The sequence below is a fragment of the Dendrobates tinctorius genome, unplaced genomic scaffold, assembly GCF_039654945.1.
Source record: "Dendrobates tinctorius isolate UK_male_01 unplaced genomic scaffold, ASM3965494v1 ptg000331l, whole genome shotgun sequence".
In the NCBI taxonomy this organism is placed as follows: Eukaryota; Metazoa; Chordata; class Amphibia; order Anura; family Dendrobatidae; genus Dendrobates; species Dendrobates tinctorius.
This window is the reverse complement of record NW_027361997.1, coordinates 750,989-771,585: the sequence shown is the minus strand read 5'-3', so window position 1 is coordinate 771,585 and position 20,597 is coordinate 750,989. Positions and strand designations below refer to the sequence as shown.

General features: G+C 45.8%; 1 protein-coding gene across 1 annotated transcript in view; it reads left to right on the top strand.

Annotated features, from left to right (window-relative positions):
- The window catches only part of LOC141074252 (uncharacterized), a 43,969-nt gene that overhangs the window by 939 nt on the left and 22,433 nt on the right, over positions 1-20,597 (top strand). Inside the window, exons 2-4 of the mRNA XM_073561870.1 lie at positions 1,026-1,141; positions 1,600-1,652; positions 20,013-20,124. Of these exons, the coding sequence (XP_073417971.1) occupies positions 1,108-1,141; positions 1,600-1,652; positions 20,013-20,124 (199 nt within the window). The 5' untranslated portion in view covers positions 1,026-1,107. The remainder of the gene's footprint in view (positions 1-1,025; positions 1,142-1,599; positions 1,653-20,012; positions 20,125-20,597) is intronic.

The window sequence follows — 20,597 nt, the reverse complement described above, 5'->3', positions numbered from 1 at the left end:
TTTATTTCAGGACTGCTGTCGTTATAAATGACGCCATCCATTCTGCCACATAATGTACTGGAAATGGCAACAAAATCCAAGTGGAATGAAATGTTTAGAAAGAAAACACAGTTTTTCAGTCACCCATGACGGCACCACAAGAGAGAGGATCCGCCCTTCAAGGACAGGAAACCTTCAAGCTAAAAAAGGGCAGCTCCTTTCTCCCCATCATTTGGCTTCCTGTCCTTGATGGGGTATCGTCAAGATAAAATCAGGAAGATAGAAGAGGATGCCTGGGCCGGGGATGGCTGGGGTCTGGCAGATCTGGGTCTGCTGCGGCCGCCGACAGGTGCCGGTAGCGCCTCGGAGGCCACAACAACGTGCCCTCCCTGAGCAAAGCGTGTGAGGCTTTTTTTGCCATGCCACGCCACCCAGGAGCACATCGGTGCCCGGTTGGAAGAAATATAAGAAGAGGATGCCTGGGGCGTCAGATTTTGGCAGACTTGGTCTGCTGCGGTCGCTTCTGAGGTACCGGTAGCGCCACGGAGGGCAGGATAGCTTGCCCTCCCTGTGCAAATAGTTTTATATATTGATAGATTGGACTTCAGTGAATGCAGCAATATTTGTTTTTATATTTTAAAACGTTTTTTTTTCTTCACTTTTCACAATGATTGTTAGAACCCCTGGATGCTGTGAACCTGCATTGCTTTAGTATTATGGTCTCCTAGGAAGCCAACTAGCTCTAGTCACTGCTGTCAGAGGCAGATGTCGGTTCCATAACACAGCAGGGACCTGCCATCTATGGAGCAGGCTCAGGTCCCGAGCCTGCGCCCTGCACTGAGCATGCAACCTGTTGTGAAAATTTGCGTCTCACTTAATGGAGGGTTGAAAGTGAAAAATATTTCCAGCATTTGAGATGTTTATTAAAAGGGATGTCAGCTGTTTTTTTGCTTTGTAATCTGAAGACTTCAGGAGATAGAGGCTGAGAGAGATTTCAACGATATGTTACTTATTAGGCTGTATTCTGTTGTTTACTTACAATGAAGGTTTTATAAGCTGGAGATTATCACTGCTGGACTACAGATCATGTGAACCCTAGAAAGACACAAGAATCTGTAGAAAGACGTTATGATGGCGAAACCCCAGCATCTTTCATCATCAGGTAAGAAAAGACTTTAATTCAATGTCAAAGCTCATTCAGATGTCCGATTTTCACATATCTCATTCTTGGAGTAAGTAGTCTGTGGGTAGTTCACATGTCTGGTTTAATTTTTTTTTTTGCAGACTATGTAGTCCATGAAAAATTACAGAGATGTGTCTACAATTGATCCAAGTGTCAGACCAAAATTTGCAATGCAAGCCTATGGGTCCATAAAATAAAGTCAGACAGCGCTTGAAAAGGGAAAAGCTTGAGAACATTTTATTTTTGTCTTATTTTGATGAAACTGAACAATATCACTGATAAAACTCGGACAGGTTTTCTTGTATGTGGGGAAAAAGAAAAACGATGTCTGAATGAGCCCTAAAGCAAAAAGCAGTTTTGAATGTAACCTACATACAGCCTTCATCTGATTTCCACATTTTGACAGTGAATTCATTCATTCACTGTGTTTCCTTTAGATGAATCCAGTAATGACAATACACCAGAGAGATGTCCCTGTCGCGAGGATAAGGTAGGAGGAAAGGCAAACTGCTCTCCTCGTTCTGAAGATTGGCGCTTGTTCCACTTCTGACACCCACACTGATCAGAAATTTATAATATCCGAACTTTATACTGTGCGTTTATAATTTCCGGTGTCAGCAATGTTTTGTTCAAGGCTTCATTCCAGAAACAAAAAGTGGGTGATGGCAGTGTGTATTCAGAAGGTAGTCTGGGAAGAGTCTAATGCTAAGCAAGTAGACTTCCAGTAGGACATGAGATTTAGATTCTGTGAGTCAGTATAGTTCACATTGCATATAGGTGGCCACTTGTCAGTGAACACACAGGGCAGAGGTGAGGGGACATTCAGAGGTATAAAAATGTTTATCTGGTGCTTATGCTAAACCAGGGGAAAGCAACCTATGAAGCAAGGAACTCCCATAGTCTTAGCCGAAAGTGTTAGCAACCTTGAGGCTATGTACCCACGTTTCAGAAATGCTGTGGAAATTTCCACACTCCCGCCGCGGGTAAAACGCATGCGTTTTTCGCTTGCGGAAAGCTTGCGCATTCCAAGCAATTAGCATCACTTGAAATGTGATAGGTAGGATGCAAATAATATTTAAAAAAAAAATTGTTATTCTCACCTTCTGACGACCCCCGATCTGCTCTGCGGCGCTCCCGGCATCTTCCGGTTCCAGTAATGCTTTGCACGAAGGACCTGAGATGACGTCACGCGCGCGACGTCATTCGCGCAAAGCATTACTGGGACCGGAAGATGCCGGGAGCATGGTGAGAGGCGGGAAGGACTTCGGGGGCCACCGGAGGGTGAGTATATCACTTTTTTTTTTTTTTTTTTTTTATTCTATTATTTTACAGGATTATGGTACCCAGGGCCTGGAGGACAGTCTTCCCTACTCCAGACCCTGGGTACCATCCACACATGATCCACTTACTTTTTCTAGCAACCTTCCACGACAGCATAGGAGGTTGTCTTAACGCCCTAGTGGGGGACAGGAAGCACAAAGAGTTTAAAGGGTCCCTCCCACCTCCCTCTCACCAGTGTCTTTTTCCTGTCCCCCATGGGGCATGGAGAGGTTACGGGTATGCTGCGTGGCCGGCTGCTGCAGTGTACCTGAGAATTTCAATGCCGGGCAGTGGTGGTCGGTGGCTCTGCCTTCCCTCCTCCGTGCTGCTCCCGTCTTCTCTTGTATTCGGGACTTTCCTGGCCCACCCGCACTCCCTCTGGGGGCAAAGCGGGCCAGTTATCCCCGACCGGAGGTCTCCCGCAGTTCTCCGGTCTCTCCTCCTCCTGTCGCACGGCTGCCGGCGACCCGGAAGTGACATCACGTGCGCGGTCACTTCGGGGTACGCGTTCTTCCAGGAAGCGCAGATGACGTCGGGACCTATGGCGGCCCCCGGACAGCTGTCAACGCGTGGAGCACGCCGGTTAGAGCCGTGCCTGCTCGGACCCCGGGAGGGGGAGGGGGAAAGAGAGTATGAGCAAAGCGCTGAGGGCGAAGTTAACCCTTCATTAACCCGCCGGAAGAAGCCGACAGGTAAGACAAAATCCCCTGGTCAGCATCGACGGTTCTTCCTGCCCTGCATCTGCAGAGCCCAGCGCTGCCCCAGCCACATTGAGTGTTATTTGGGGTGGGTCCTAATGGTGCAATTCTGGGTAGGGGTCCTGAAAATGCTTCTATTCTCTCTTGTAGGGATAAAAGTCGGCCCATAAAAGCACCAATACCACCAGTAAACCAGCTAAATGTGCCATATGTAGTACAAAGCTTCCCTCAAACTGGAGGAAAAAATTATGTTAGGCGTGCACGGACGAAGTGGTCAGGTCTGAGCACCCCTCATTGAGGAAATCCGCAGCCTGGTCACACAACAGGTTCAGACCTCCCTAGCCGCCTTTTCTCCCCCTCCACCTCCTCCACATCCACCAACTGCGGGTTCATCTCCCACAAAAAAGCGAAAGCTTCAACTAGAAGACTGACTCCGAGTCACAGCATTCCTATGAATCAGGCTCTGAAAAATGGGAGGAGCCAAGAACCTCTAAGTCAGCCGAGGCCAGAAGATACCTCTTTTCCTCAGAATATGTGGAGGAGCTGGTCAGTGCGGTGCGTGCCACCATGGGGCTAGAGGACGAACCAGTCCCTCAGTCGGCACAAGACAAAATGTTTGGAGGGTTTGAAGGGCCCAGACTGACAGGGTTTCCAGTACATAGGAGCATAACGGAGATGATCTCCCAAGAATGACAACGTGCTTCCCTTTGGGATATCCTCTGCCCCACAAGTGTTTTCAAAAATTATGGCTGAAGCTGTGTCCCACATAAGAAGTCGAGGTATATACGTTGTGCCCTACCTGGACGACCTATTGATAATGGGGACCTCCTACCAGACCCTGGAAAACCAGGTGACGCAAACTCTAGACATTCTCCAATCTCTGGGGTGGATCCCGAATATAAAAAAATCGCAGATTCAGCCCTCTCAGGAAATAAGATTTTTAGGAGTCCTCTTAGACTCAAGAAGACAGATGTCCTTCCTGCCGGAAGATCATCAGGTGGCTATAAAATCAAAGATCTTGAGTTTCAGAAAACAGAGGTCCCCGACCCTCCAGTCGGCTATGTCAATACTAGGGTCGATGACGTCCTGCATCCAGTCAGTACCGTGGGCGCAGGCAAATTCCATAATCCTCCAGTCCCATATCCTGGAAAATTGGAACAGAGACCACAATTGTGTGAACAAGGGAGTCCTGACCCAAGGGAAGGTAAGGGCTTCACTGGCCTGGTGGCTGGACCGCCAAAACCTGCGCAGTGGGGTCAGCTGGACCCATGTCCCCTTGGTCACGGTAACATCAGATGCCAGCGAAAAAAGGCTGTGGAGCTGTAGTATCCCACCTGCCATTCCAGGGGTTATGAAGTCAAGAAGTGAGTATGAGATCTTCAAATTTCAGGGAGCTGAAAGCAGTGGAAGAAGCTCTCCTGGCTGCAAGACACCTGGTCCAGGGTCATCATATCAAGGTCTACTCTGACAATATAACGACAGTGGCACACCTCAGGCACCAGGGTGGCACGAGGTCGAACAGCCTACAAAGCCTTTCTGGACGAATATTCTCCTGGGCTGAAAAGCACCTCCTTTCACTAACAGCAGTCCACCTAAAGGGGACCTCGAATCTTCAGGCAGACTTCCTGAGCAGAAGATGTATCCAGCCTGGCGAGTGGAGTCTGAATGGAAGAATCTTTCAGGAGCTAGTGAACAGGTGGGGCCTTCCGGAGGTGGATCTACTAGCATCAAGCGGAAATGCTCAGGTAGGAAACTACTTCTCTCTGAACCCCAGGGACAGATCTCTGGGGGTGGATGCCTTTGCCCACAAGTGGGAGTTCCATCTGGCGTATGTCTCCCCTCAGCCCCCCCCCCTCCAGTTCCAATCCTTGCTGCAACCCTGAGAAAGATCCGAAGAGATCGAACTCAAACCATCCTAGTGGCTCCGCTATGGCCGAAGAGGAGCTGGTATTCTTTAATCACGGAACTCCAGGTAGACGGGCCGCTCCCCTGGAAGACTACCTCCTCCTGCAGGGCCCCCTACATCATCCAAACCTTCGGGGAATGAAGTTAGCGGCCTGGTTACGGAGACCCAGATCTTGAGGGCCGAGGGTCTATCAGAGGCGGTAGTCGAAACCTTTCAGAAATCACGGAAACCGGGCACTAATGCCATATACAACAAAGTATGGAAACATTTTTCATCGTGGTGTCTGCCGAATCTGCCTGACCCAGCAAATCCTAACATCTCCCGTATCCCAGATTTCTTACAGAGGGGGCTCTTGTTAGGCCTAAAACCTAGCACCCTGAAGGTACAAGTCTCGGCCTTAAGCTCCATGTTTGACTGCAACTTAGCCAGCCACCGATGGATAAGAAGATTCATGACATCAGCCACGAGGCTACATCCAAAGAAAAAAAAAAAATTGTCATTCCACCATGGGACTTGAATGTGGTGCTTAAGGGACTCACTCAATCACCCTTTGAGCCCCTAACATCGTGTACTTCTCAGCTCCTCTCCTGTAAAGCGCCCTTCCTTGTAGCAATAACCTCAGCAAGATGTGTAGGAGAGCTCCAGGCTCTTTCAATTAGAGAGCCCTACCTAACCATAAGAGACGATTCCATAGTCCTCTCCCTTGATCCATCCTTTCTCCAGAAGGTCGTGTCTGACTTTCATAGGTCACAGAATATAATACTTCCCTCGTTTTGCCAAAACCCAGAGAACCCTAAGGAGGAGGTGTTTCATACGCTAGACGTAAGTCGCATAATCCTTCACTACCTAAACCCTACAGAATCGACCACAACCTGTTCACCCATTCGTCGGGTGCAAATAAAGGAAAGAAGGTGGCAAAGAACACCATTGCCAACTGGATCAAGAAAGCCATCTCTGAAGCATATCTAGAGCAGAACATTACACCCCCTACGGTGATCAAGGCTCATTCAACACGATCTGCCTCTGCCTCATGGGCTGAGAAGGCAGGCGCATCCTCAGAGCAGATCTGTAAAGCGGCAACTTGGGCCTCGTTACATACATTTACTAAACACTATAGGTTGGACTTTGTGTCCAACAGGGATTTAGTCTTTGGCTGAAAAGTTCTTCAGACCGTTGCCCCCCCCCCCCCCAAGTGCAGTATAGGTTGTTATGCCTCCTATGCTGTCGTGGAAGGTTGCTAGAGAAAATAGAATTAGACTTGCCGGTAATTCGGTTTCTAGAAACCTTCCATGACAGCACTATTTCCATCCCTGTATTCTTGAATAAGTTCTGACAATGTTGAGGTAACCGGTGCTACGAGGTTCAGTTATAAGTCACTGGTGAGAGGGAGGTAGGAGGGACCTTTTAACCTCTTCGTGCTTCCTGTCCCCCATTAGGGCATGGAGACAACCTCCTATGCTGTCGTGGAAGGTTTCTAGAAACCAAATTACCAGTAAGTCTAATTCTATTTTGCGCATGGTGGGCATAGCCACATGCGAAATGTAAGCAGATCAATGCATTCCTATGGGTGCGGAATCGCCGCGATTCTGCAAAAAGAATGGGCATGCTGCGGATTTTTCCGCTATGCAATTCCGCAGCGGAAAAATCCGCAGCATTAGCACAGCATTGCGGAATCCCATAGGATTGCATGGTATGCGTTGTTTTTGCGGCGATTCCACAGCGGAGAAATGCCGCAAAAATGAAAAAACGCAACGTGTGCACACAGCCTCAAATTATTCCAGAAAATGATTGCAATTGCACATGTTTTGTTATACAGAGAAAACCAAAAACAAGGCAAAAAAACCACAAATATCCTAAAATAAACTGCAAAAAATGCATGAAGATAGTAGTAATAATAATAAGGGTATTTAAATTCGTTTATTAAACCACAAGCAGTTTTACAGTACACACATTTGGTACAAGATGTTAAGCTTGACAAAATGTGTTGAAATAGCATGTAGACGTGAGACATAATGTATGCCTCAATTGTGTGTAGATAAAGCAAACATAATATCAATTGAATCGCAGTAGTATTGTGTTAATGCTCCAGTAGTAAAACCTGCCTAGCTTCTAAACCCTACCTACATCTACCATAACATAAACTATTCCGCAGCCTACTTCTATATAATAAGCAGTTTACTGTGCGACATCTCCGCTCTGCAAAGTGAGATGAGAGGAGTTCCACCTCTCCCAAATCTCTCGGAATTTACCTGGGCATCCTCTATTTTGGTATAGTGTATGTTCATATGGGATAATTGAATTTACTAGAGTTATCCATGACCCAAGAGAGGGAGGTGAACTCCCCATCAACCGTAATGCCAGCATCTTCCATGCCATGAACAGTGTCTCCCGCAGAAAAATCCCAACATAATGACCCCATGCCTCCTCATCCCACACTCCAAACAGACAGATCAGTGGCTCAAGGGGAACTGCGGTTTGTACCAAGGATGCTAATGACGACGTCACCCCTCTCCAATATTGCACAACAACAGGACAACACCAGATCATATGAATAAAGTCTGCATCCATTGAATGACATCTCAAACATTCCGATGACTGGTATCGGCCCATCTTAAAGAGTCGAATTGGGGTCAAATATTATTGATTTATAATATACAATTGTATCATCCTGTTGTTGGCAGATGGAGATACCCAGATTGGCGACTTCTCATTCCTCACTCTGTGTATCAGGGATGAGCCCTTCCCATTTCCTCTTAACGGATTCTAAGGCACATTCTGTCCCCACTGAGAACATATATGTATATAGAAAGGAGATGAGACCTTGAGGGGCCCTGTGACTTGAGGATCCCTATCAAAGGTAGAGACGAAATGGCATCACTCATATTTAGACTTCTCACTTGTGATTGAAGAGCTGACCTTAGTTGTAAATAACGGAAGAATTGGGATCTCGGAACACCTCGATCAGCCTGTAATTGCTCAAAGGACACCAAAGTACCATGATCATATAGATCACCTATCGTAGAGACACTGTACTGAACCCAGAACTCGGTGGATGGATGTTCACATAGCACCGGGAGGTAGTCATTATTCCACAGGGGCATTTCAGCTATAGTATCCCCAAATCTAACCACCCTCTTAATCTGTCTCCATATCGATCGAGCCAGACGGAGCAGAGGTAACAGTCTCGAGACGTTTATTTTCCTCATTTCCAAAAAACCCAGTGGGCAACCAGTCCCTGCAGCATGAAGTATATGACTCTCAGAATTCGGGAGGTGACCTCCAGGCATCCATGTACTTATAGCCTTGGCCTGTCCAGCTAGATAATAAAAAAAGAAATCGGGTAACACCGCCCCTCCTCCCCTCTTGGGCCTCTGCAGAGTGGTCAGTTTGAGTTTAGGCCTAGCTTTCCCCCAAATAAAGGATGTGATTTGGGAAATTAGATTAGTAAAAAAGGATTTGGGCACCACCACCGCCCTATATTGAAGAAAATAGCTAAGCTTGGGGAGTAATATCATTTGAATTAAATTAATACGTCCGGCTACTGACAGTGGAAGCTTACCCCAAATTGCAAATGTACCTTTAAACGTCTCCAGCAATGGTTGTATATTGAGTTGTAGATCAAACTTACTACCCTTAGAGATATAAACACTCAAATATTTAAAACTAGTTACAGTGGGCAGTAAGGAGACAGTTTCAAGTCGTGGCATTGGAGAATTTGAAAGAGGCATCAACGCAGACTTCTCCCAATTTATGTATAGGCCAGAATATTTACTAAATTTATTTATGGTAGTGATCACTCTTGTTAGGGTCTCGTCTGTTTTGTCCATAAGTATCACCATATCGTCAGAATATAGGCCTATGGTATCCATCTGACCTGCTATTTCTATACCAGCAATATCAGGGGAGGATCTTATACGAATTGCCAGCGCCTCAGTAGCGAGAGCAAAAAGGGCCGGGGAAAGAGGACACCCCTGACGAGTTCCCCTATGCAGTGAGAATGATTCAAATATGGAGCTATTTACGATGACCCGGGCCTTGGGCTTCATGTATAAGACATAGATTCCAAAAATGGGTCAATCTCCAAACCCATACCTCCGCAAACATGCACGCAGAAAAGGCCATTCAAGTGAGTGAAAGGCCTTAGCCGCATCTAGTGATGCCAGTGCCCATTCATTATCCGGTACCAGAGAACTATATTGGACCACTGACTGGACACGTCTGATGTTTATGGAGGTTCTCTTACCCGGCATAAAACCCGTCTGATCAGAGTGTATAAGATCCAATATAACTGAATTTACTCTCTTGGCCAAAATCTTTGTAAAAATGTTATAATCCACATTTACCAGAGATATAGGCCTGTAAGATCCACAATCTAAAGGGTCCTTCCCCTCCTTTTAAGAACTGTTATATTGGCCTCATAAAAGGACTCTGGCATGCATCCCCCCCTCCCAAATCCCACGAAACACTGTCAACAAAAGGGGCGCCAGTATATCCTGATATCTAATATATAAAGCTCAAAGTGTGTATGTATGTGTGTGTGTGTGTGTATGTCCGGGATAGGCATCCGCACCGTCGCAGCTATAGCCACAAAATTTGGCACAGTCATACGTCTGGACCCCGAGAGCGTACTAAGCTATGTTGTGAGGCGAAATTTTAACCCCGCGCGTTCCAATTCGCCAAACAATTTTGCCCCTATCTACATACTGGGGGGAAAAGTGTGTGCTCATCAAGCCCCGCCCCTCATTGTGATGTCATAATGCCCCTATTTGCATACTGGGAAAACAGTGTGTGCTATCAAGCCCCGCCCCTCATTATGATGTCACAATGGTTGCCATGGCTACGCTGGTGTCATCATAGGTTGCAAGCCCTGCCGCCGCTCATTATGATGTCATAATGGTTGACTATGGGATGGAGGATGTGTGATGAGTATATGGGCACCGGGCCATGGGATGGAGGATATGTATGACAGGTATATGGGAACGGGACTATGGGATGGAGGATGTGTGATGGGTATATGGGCACGGGACTATGGGATGGCGGATATGTATATGGGCACGGGACTATGGGATGGAGGATGTGTGATGGGTATATGGGCATTGGACTATGGGATGGAGGATATGTATGACGGGTATATGTTGGGAGAAGGCACTCATAATATATGAGACCTGGAGCAGTTGCCAAAGAAGAGTGGTCCAAAATTCCAGCTACGAGGTGTAAAAAGTTAATTGGTGGTTATAGGAAGCAATTGATTGCAATTATTTATTCCAAAAAGTGTGCAGCCAAATATTAAATTGAGGGTACCAACAATTTTGTCTGGCCTATTATTGGGGGGGGGGGGTTTGTGTCAAATTATGTCCAATTTGGCTTTTTTTTTCCGGTTTCTTTTTTGTGGTGTTCCAATACACACAAAGGAAATAAACGCGAATAACAAAGTATGTGTAATTGCAATAATTTTCTGGGAGAAATACTTCAATTCCTGGAACAATTTCAAGGGTGCCAACACTTTTGGCCATTACTGTATAAAAGGATCAGAATATCCATTTCAATAAAAAAAAGTCGCTGGAGTACCTCTATTATTAGGACTAAGGAGTAATGAAGACTTTAATACCAATTGGCTATAGCATAATAAAATGTCATCAAAACAGAAATCATGATCACTGGCAGGACCTATACTAACAGTAAATATGGACTCTCCTACCAAGGATAAATACTGAAAACATGGAGTATGTAGTCCAGAATAAGATTAAAAAACTTTTTATTCTTTATTTGTACAGAAAGCAAAAATATGTATTAAATATGTATCATCAACAAAGCTATTCAAAGCAGAGATTCAGGTTCAAAAAGGCGTACATTCCACAAGCGTAATAAATAAAGCCAAGCTTGCACTACATTGTACTAAAGCAAATCAGTGTGTGATGAATGAAGTGTGAATAGCATAATGGCTTTAGGAAATGAAAAAACAGGTGAGATGCTTAGCACAAGATTTGACCAAAAATTTTGAGCCTATCCACCAATGTCAAGGCAATCTCTTAATCAGATGGGTCCCTAACCTAACTGATTATATCTGACACATCCAAAATTTATAAAAAAAAAAATAGAAAAATAATTAGTATTGGTGACATCAAGCCCACGGCTTAGTAATGGAGAGGTGTCAATAAGACACCTATCCATTACTAATCCTATAGTTATATGGTAACTATAGACACAGCCAGAATAAAGTCCTTTATTTGAAACGAGTGCCCATATACCCATCATACATATTCGCCATCCCATAGTCGAGTGCCCATATACCCATCACACATCCTTCATCTCATAGTCCCATGCCCATATACCCATCATACATATCCTCCATCCCATAGTCCCGTGCCCATATACCCATCATACATATCTGCCATCTCATAGTCCCGTGCCCATATACCCATCATACATATCCTCCATCCTATAGTCCAGTGCCCATATACCCATCACACATCCTCCATCCCATAGTCCCGTGCCCATATACATATCCGCCATACCATAGTCCCGTGCCCATATACCCGTCATACATATCCTCCATCCCATAGTCCAGTGCCCATATACCCATCACACATCCTCCATCCCATAGTCCCATGCCCATATACCCATCATACATATCCTCCATCCCATAGTCCAGTGCCCCGTAGTCAACCATTATGACATCATAATGAGCGGCGGCAGGGCTTGCAACCTATGATGACATCAGCGTCGCCATGGCAACCATTGTGACATCATAATGAGGGGCGGGGCTTGATACGCACACACTGCTTCCCCAGTATGCAAATACAGGCATATGACATCACAATGAGGGGCGGGGCTTGACGCACGCACACTTTTTCCCCCAGTATGTAGATAGGGGCAAAATTGGTGAATTGGAACGCGTGGGATAAAATTTCGCCTCACAACATAGCTTAGGACGCTCTCGGGGGTCCAGACGTGTGACTGTGCCAAATTTTGTGGCTGTAGCTGCGACGGTGCGGATGCCAATCCCGGACATACACACACACACACACACACACACACACACACACACACACACACACACACACACACACACACACACACACACACACACACACATACACATACACGCTTTGAGCTTTATATATTAGATAATCACACAGACTCCTTTTATTGAATGTTAATTTACCATACTTTTTAAATCAGATATATTTTATTTCAACATTTTCCTACAAAACCGGTTTAACAACCCTGGGGAACGCAGTCCCCTTACCCCACCCCCCTCCCCCCTGAATTGTCCCCCGTCTTAACAAAAATAAACATTTTATATAGCGTCAATGTAACGTCTCCTTGAATAACAGTAAGTAGAAATACAGGAGAGGCTCCAGATGTGCTACATATAGACAAGACTTCTCTTTAATTCAGCAAAGGTACACTCAAATGAGACCTAATCGGAATCTCTGTAACTCTCTGGATGCAAGGCCCGAGCTGTCTATCCATGATGCCCAAATCTTTTCAAATTTTCCCTTGGACTTCGACGGAGACTTTGAACGCAGCAAATCCAGTACCATACAATAGATTATCGAAATCAGACCCCCCTGACCCTTCAACCCCGGCTATTCTATCTATAACCCTATTTTGTGGGATCCCCTGCTCCAGCTGCCGACCCTCTGCTCGCCATGCGTGTCGTAGTTGTAAATATCTATAAAACTCCTGCTTGGGTAGGTCAAACTCCCTCTGTAGCTGTACAAATTCCTTCAGTTCCCCGTTCTCTAATATCTGAGCAAATCCTCAAATTCCCCTTCTCTCCCACATACTGAATCCTTGTAATTTCTGTAAATTTGGGAGCCATGGAGTAGTCCAAATCAAAGTAAATCGCGAAATACTTTGTATATTCTGCAGAAGTCTTACCTTCCACCACAATTTATGCAACAGCAATAGTGTTGGTGTTTTCTCCCCCCTTAGTGCAAATAATCGTGCCTCCAGAGCTCCATATAGGTCCCCTAATTCCAGTAATTGCTGTAATAATATTTTTTGTATCCCCCCACCTCCCGGATCATTCCACCCTCTAATATGCTGCAACTGAGCTGCTATAAAATATGCCCAGGAATTTGGCGATGCCAGCCCCCCCTTCCCCTTTTCCTCTCTGCAGTTCTTCCAATTTAATTCGTGGTGGCTTTTTCCCCCAGATCAATTCCCTGAACAAACTGTTAATTTTGTAGAAGTACCTTTGTGGTATCCACACTGGGGAGTTATGTAAAATATACAGTAATTGTGGCATCCAAATCATCTTAAGTAAATTCGTTCGCCCTACCACTGACAGTGGTAATTTTACCCATATGTTTAACTTCGATTGAAACTTTTCTAGGACTGGAATAAGATTTAATTTCTCATACTCTCCCACCTTCTCTGTTACATTAAGGCTAAGTGCACACGTACCGGAACTCTCGCGGAAATTACCGCGAGAATTCCGGAATTCCATTCCGCGGGAAAATCGCATTTTAAATTCCCGCGATTTTCCCGCGGAAAAACTAGCATTTTACAAGCGTAATTAGCTTGCAGAATGCTAGCGTTTTCCAAGCGATCTGTAGCATCTCTTGGAGAACTGATTGACAGGTTGGTCACACTCGTCAAACATAGTGTTTGACGAGTGTGACCAAATTTTTACTACTGAGGCCGCCTATGCAGCATCAGTAGTAAAAGATAGAATGTAAAAAAAAAAAATGGTGTTATTCTTACCTTCCGGCGTCCCTCGCATCCGTTCCCAGTAATCCTTTGCGAAAATGCCCGCGATGACGTCCGATCTCGCGGGATCGCGATGTCTCGCGGTAATTCGCGATGACGTCGCGCGAATGACCGCGAGACTTCGCGATCCCGCGAGAATGGACGCCATCGCGGGCATTTTCGCAAAGGATTACTGGGAACGGAAGCGTGGAGAGAGGAGGGAAGCCTGCGCGGGACGCCGGAAGGTAAGAATAACAATATTTTTTATTTTAAATTCTATTTTTTACAGGGATATGGTACCCAGAGCCCGGAGGACAGTCTCCTCTCCTCCGGACCGTGGGTACCATCCGCAAGTGTTCTGCTTACTTTCCGCATGGTGGGCACAGCCACATGCGGGAAGTAAGCGGAACAATGCATTCCTATGGGTGCGGGATTGCCGCGATTCCGCAAATTAATGAGCATGCTGCGGTTTTTACCGCGAAGCGATTCCGCCGCGGTCAAAACCGCAGCATTAGCACAGTATTGCGGAATCCCATAGGAATGCATGGGATGCTTATTTTTCGCGGCAAAATCGTGCGGTTAAAACCGCCGCGGAAACGCGAAAAAAACGCCACGTGTGAACTCAGCCTAATACCAAGATACCTGAACTCCTAGACCAGTCGCAGACCTGATGCTATTTAAATGTGTTCATTATCTTTGTTCCCATCAACTGACAACAGCGTCGACTTATTCCAGTTGATCGTCAGTCCCGAGTAGCTACCAAAATCACCAATAACGTCCATTGCCACCTTTAAGGACGACGAGGCCTCTGCTAGAAATAGTAATGTGTCGTCCGCGTACAAGGCTATTTTCTCCTCAGTCTGTCCCCTCCTGAACCCCTGTATGTCCGTGTGGGCTCTAATGAGTATGGCAAGAGGCTCTATGGCCAAAGCGAACAGCAGCGGGGACAGAGGGCATCCCTGTCTCGTGCCTCGATGTAACTCAAAGGGAGCTGACAAACCGCCATTCACTCTCACTCTAGCCGACGGCGTGTCGTATAACATCTTAACCCATGAGATAAAGGTTATGCCCAGTCCAAATTTATTCATAACTTCCCACAAATACTCCCATTCTATTGAGTCGAAAACCTTGGCCGCATCCAATGAACATATGACCCTATCGCCCAAATTATCCACTGGTAGCTGCAGGTTAAGGAACAATCGTCTGATGTTTGTTGCAGTAGACCTCGCAGGCATAAATCCCGATTGGTCCCTGTGTATTACCCTTGTTATTACCTTACTAAGTCTAGAAGCAAGAACCTTGGCAATAATTTTAATGTCAGTGGTCAGCAGAAAAATCGGCTGATAAGAGTCTGGCAGCAGGGGATCTTTTCCCGGTTTCGGAATTACAACTATCACCGCCTCCTTCAGAGACCTTGGTAACGTTCCCTCCTCAGAAGCTCTCTCAAGAGTAGTCAACAGCTGTGGTAGCAAGACACCCCCAAATTTCTTATAGACCTCCAGGGGCAGACCATCCAAACCCGGTGATTTATTATTGGCCATTGACTCCACCTCCAATTGTAATTCCTCCAAAGTAATAGGTCCATTTAGGTAGGCCCGATCTACCTCCGAAAGAGTAGGGATTGGTATTGTATCTACGTATGCTTTAATCTACTCCTTAGTACAGGCCAGTTTAGTCTTAGATAAATCTTTATAGAAATCTGCGAAGACTGACAGGATTTCAGATGGACTATTAACAATTGTACCAGTTGTATCTTTAATAGCGCCAACAAACGCCGTTTTCCTCTGCGCCTTTGCTATAAGAGCCAGCAAGTGTCCTGCTTTCTCCCCTTCTTCAAAAAAACATTGTCTAGCAAATAATCTCTTATTGTTGGCCTTTTCCAGAACGTGGGTATTATAAGCCGTCTGTGCCCCCTTCCATTTCCGCAGTTCCTCCTCCGCTCTCGTCAGGACTAACTGCCTTTCTGTAGTACTCACTCTATCCCTAAGGAAAACCCCAAACTGCTCAGCTTTATTTTTGGCTCTATTTATAGCTTGGATTAGATTTCCCCTTAGGCAGGCCTTCATAGAATCCCAAAGAACACTTTGCGTAACTGATCCCTCATTCTCCTCAAAGAACCTATTCAGGGAGATCCCAATTGACTCCCAAGTCAATAACCTGAAGCCAGAAAGCATTCATAGACCACATAGTGACATTTAACGGAAGTCTAACGGAGCAATTAATAGTAATTACTAGCGGGGAATGGTCAGATAAAAGTCTAGGTAAGTACTCCACTTTTTCTACTGCCGCAAGGATGCTTTCCGTGCCCAGGGCCATATCAATTCGCGATAATGTGTTATGTGTTTTAGAATAACAAGAAAACTGCCTTTCCCTGGGGTTCTTATGACGCCATATATCCAATAACGACATTTCCTGTGTAAGTACCCCAAATTTCGACTGATGAGAATCCGCCGTCGCAGTCCCTGGTCTAAGTTTGTCCCAATATGGGTGTATGATGTTATTAAAATCCCCTACACATATTACTGGCACATTCGGTATCTTAACCACAAATGCTGCTATAATCTCCAGCACTTTAGTATTAAAGGGTGGTGGAATATACACTCCAATCAGTATCATTTCCTTAAGGTACTGTCGCACTTAGCGATGTACCAGTGATATGACGCGGTCAGGATCGCTGGTACATCGCTAAGTGGTCGCTAGTGAGCTGCCACACAGGCAGATCTCACTTAGCGACATCGCTGGGGACGGGGGTCGCTACTTACCTGTCACACCAGGCGATCCTGCGTCCTCCCGCCCGGCTCCACGCGTTGCTCGTCGTCACAGCAGGAAGCGCCGCAGGAAGCTGACGACGAGAAACGGTCCAGGACGTTCTCGCGCAATCAGCGATAAACAGCGGGGGAGCGGGTCGGAGGTAAGTATCACACACTGCGATATCGCTAGCAATATCGCTATAACGTCACAAGTTATAGCGATATTGCTAGCGATATCTCTTAGTGTGACATGCCCTTTAGCCATTAGTTTACAGTGAAGTTCCACCATTCTGCCCTCTCCGTCCACCCGAGATGTTATCAGTTCAAATGGTATAGAGTTATGAACTAGAACACTTACTCCTCTAGCATAACTGGTGAAAACAGAATGAAAGCTAGATCCTACCCATGCCCTATTTATCAGTCCCGTTTTCCCTTTGTCTAAGTGCGTCTCCTGCAAGCAGACGATCGTGGGGGACCGTGTGTGAGCAAACTCCATCACCGCCGCTCTTTTAGTGGCGTCTCCCAGACCCCTCACATTCCAGGATAGTACATGAACTTTGTTATACATCTTACTGTAAGGCAAATGGTGTAATTGAATACCTCCTCACTCCGTCCTCCCATAAAACATAGCTGCTTCTGAACCGTAGTGACATATAAATATATGGAAACCCACCTACTCACCACAAATTGCAATATGAAAATAGTTATCATTGTCTAACACATTAGCACCTGGATCAAATAATAGGAGACGTGCGAACCTCTCCCACCCCAAGAAAAGAGAACAGAAAGAAATAAACCCCACAAAAAACGGCAATATAGAAATCCTTCTGCAAATATCATACGGACAAGGGCACCAGTCCATCCTTCAGCTGTACAGGAAGCGACCACGAAAAAAGGAGAAAAAAAAAAGTGTGCAACAAGAGCAGTCTACCGCGCCGATCTTCACCCTTTGTTTTAACCGGATACAATACAGAGTATTAAAGTTCCACTGGGCCGTGGATAGACATCTTTATAAAGAAACCAAAAACATACTACCGGCAAATACCGATGGCGAATACTCTTATATCGAATCCTTTGCTCATTTTGCTCAATCCAACGAAGCGCATCTTTCGGATGTTCGAAGAACGAGGTTTCTCCCAGTGTTGCCACTCTCAACTTTGCTGGGTAAATCATGGAGTACGGGATTTGGAGATTCTGCAGTTGTCTCTTTACATCGCCAAATTGAGCTCTGCGCTTGGAGACTTCGATGAAATAATCCGGGAAAAAGCAGACATCGCGGCCATTGTAGGTAATTTTCCCTTTAGTACGTGCTGCTTTCAAAATGGCGTCTCTGTCTCTGTAATGCAGCAACTTTATCAGTACCGGCCGTGGGGGAGCTCCAGGTGGTAATGGTCTGGTGGGGATCCTATGTGCTCCCTCCACTGCAAAGAGCGGGGTCAGTCCATCCAATGCAAATAATTCACGCAGCCAGTTCTCGAAAAATTCTGAGGGGTTATTGCTCTCAGTTTTTTCAGGGACCCCAATAACTCGGACATTATTCTGTCTGAGCCTATTCTCCAAGTCATCTGCTTTAGCTTGCAAAGCTAAGATTTGTTGGTCATGTCTGCGGGTGTCTCGTGTTACCTGGGGGAAAGAATCATCCATGTACCCGAGGCTACCCTCCGCTGCTGACACCCTGTCACTCACTTTTTGCATATTCTGACGCATAAATGATAGTTCCTCCTTAATCTGTCCCATCTGAGTTCCCAGAGATGTGAGAGTAGAGCCATATTGTGTCACAGCCATAAATACGTCCCTCAATGTAGGTTCTGTGTTGCCAGGAATAACAACTTTGCCGTCTGAATGAGGTATCTCTTTAAGTACCATGGCTCCCTCTGCTGGCGCTTCTGTGCAAGTATTCAGTTCCATATTATCTCTCCACCATCTTCTCCACCATCAGCAAGCACCGAGAATCTGCTGCCCCCCCCCCCCCGCCCTCCGATCTCACTAGGGCCTTACTTGGAGTTCTAGCAAAGCCTGCCAACTTCTCTGCACTGAGAGCTGCCTGCCTCTCCGACCTGGTGTTTGCAACCTGCATGACGGCGCCATCTTGAATTCCTCTACCAGCTCCCACCGCTGCCTCCTTTTGCTTCTTATTCATGCCCCCAGCCATCTCTGCAGCACCCGGTGATCCCCGCGTCTTCCACACTCTTTGCCCAGCCGGTACCTGTGAAAATTCAGCAGTTGTAAGGCCCAGTGGATATAAATACAAGGTGAGTCGTCCGGAGCTCTTACACCTTGCCGCCGCTCACATGTCCAGCCAGGCCACGCCCCTTAATTTACCATACTTACTGAACGCCTAATCCCCGACTCCCTCATCTCCTGCAGTGTATCGCTGGCGGCTGGGTAGAGCGGTCACATCTCATGATGTGACTGTTTTACACGTGAGATCATTGTGAGACAATCTAGAATTCCTAGACTATGGCGGACAGGGAGTATATGTTGGTTTATTATTTTACATTATTTCTAGGAGACGAGGGCTTCGGGGATTTGGTCTGAGGTGAGTATAATGGGTTTTTATTTTTATGTGAATATGTAATTTTTTTTTTTTTTTTTTCTGTGAGCACAGGTGCCGGCAGATGATACTACTCTCCCATCTGCAGCACCTGCTGTCACTGTTATCAGTGACAGCAGACATAGCCCCATGGGAGCAGTAGTCTCATCGGCCCACGCCTGCTTTTTTACTGCAGGTCACCGCTGCGGGTCACAGTTAGCTGCGGGATCACGCTGACACCTGCCAGCATGATCCTGCAGCGCTGTGACCGAGAGTACTGGCGGTAGCGTTACGGCAGACATCCGTGCACGCACTCATAGTCTTCGCCAACACCCTCTTCCTCCTTCTGACATAATTTCCTTTTCTGTAATGTTTTTGGCAGCAAATCCACAGCAAATCTACAAACATTTTTTTACACATGCGGTTTTGCTGCGGATTTGACTGACTCAGTGGAAGTCGGTGGGTGCAGAAAAGCTGCAGATCTGCAAAAAGAATTGACATGCTGCAGAAAATAAAACGCTGCAAATAAGGATGTAAATTTCCGCAGCATGTGCACACCAATTCAGGAATGCCACTGATTAGCATTGCTTTAATAATCCATTGCAGATTTATAGCATTTCCGTGCGGAAAAAACGCTGCGGTAACGCAACAAATCCGCAAAGTCTTCACATAGCCTATAAGTTATCCTCTAAATGTGGATAACAGAAGACGATTCACAATAAGTTACTCTCTGTGTAGAATATGTGCACAGACCACAGAGAATGCGAAGAGCTGTCTACCACAGAATTAGATGATCGTCGCCCGCGTATTGTTATCTGTGGTCTCATGTCATTGCTGCCCCAATATATACAATGGTTTTATTTTATTAAATAGTATAATACATTTCTTTTGATGTGTTACTGCTGCTGAATAATTTAATTTTGAATAAATTTGTTTTTGGTAGGATGTAGGCCTGGTTATTGTTAAGACGGAAGAAACTGATGAAGAAGAGGAAGAAAATGAGAGGGATGATCCGTTCTATGAACACGAAGAGGCACCCATAGATTTTAGTAGATGTGAGTAAGTGGTCGCTGTCCCAAGTGTCCGCTGGGTGTTGTGTCCTATTGGGTAGGATTTAGGGAACGTTTTCTGCAGAGACACCAGGAGATTTCACTGTTAGGAAACCCCCAAGGGCCAGTTAGCTTTGTGGTGTGCGACTGATTCTAAATGCATTCTTTTTTTTTATTTATTTTTTTTTTTTATTGGTCTTGGTCCTAGTGAATCACCTACACAGGTATATTTCAACTAGTTACATGGTCACATACCTAGTGATTTCAGCAGTTTTGTGGGGTTTAACCCTTTTAATCATGTTTCTAAACATGCAGTTTTGTAAGTGGCCCAAATATGCTTTGAGCCATTGTTAAACCCCTTCACGACCTGTAATGTACCAGGTAGGATGCCAACTCAAAGGCTGCCTCTAACCACAGCTAGCCGAGCCGAGTTTTTTACACTACTGTTAACCAATTCAATTGCCACAGTCAATCTTTGA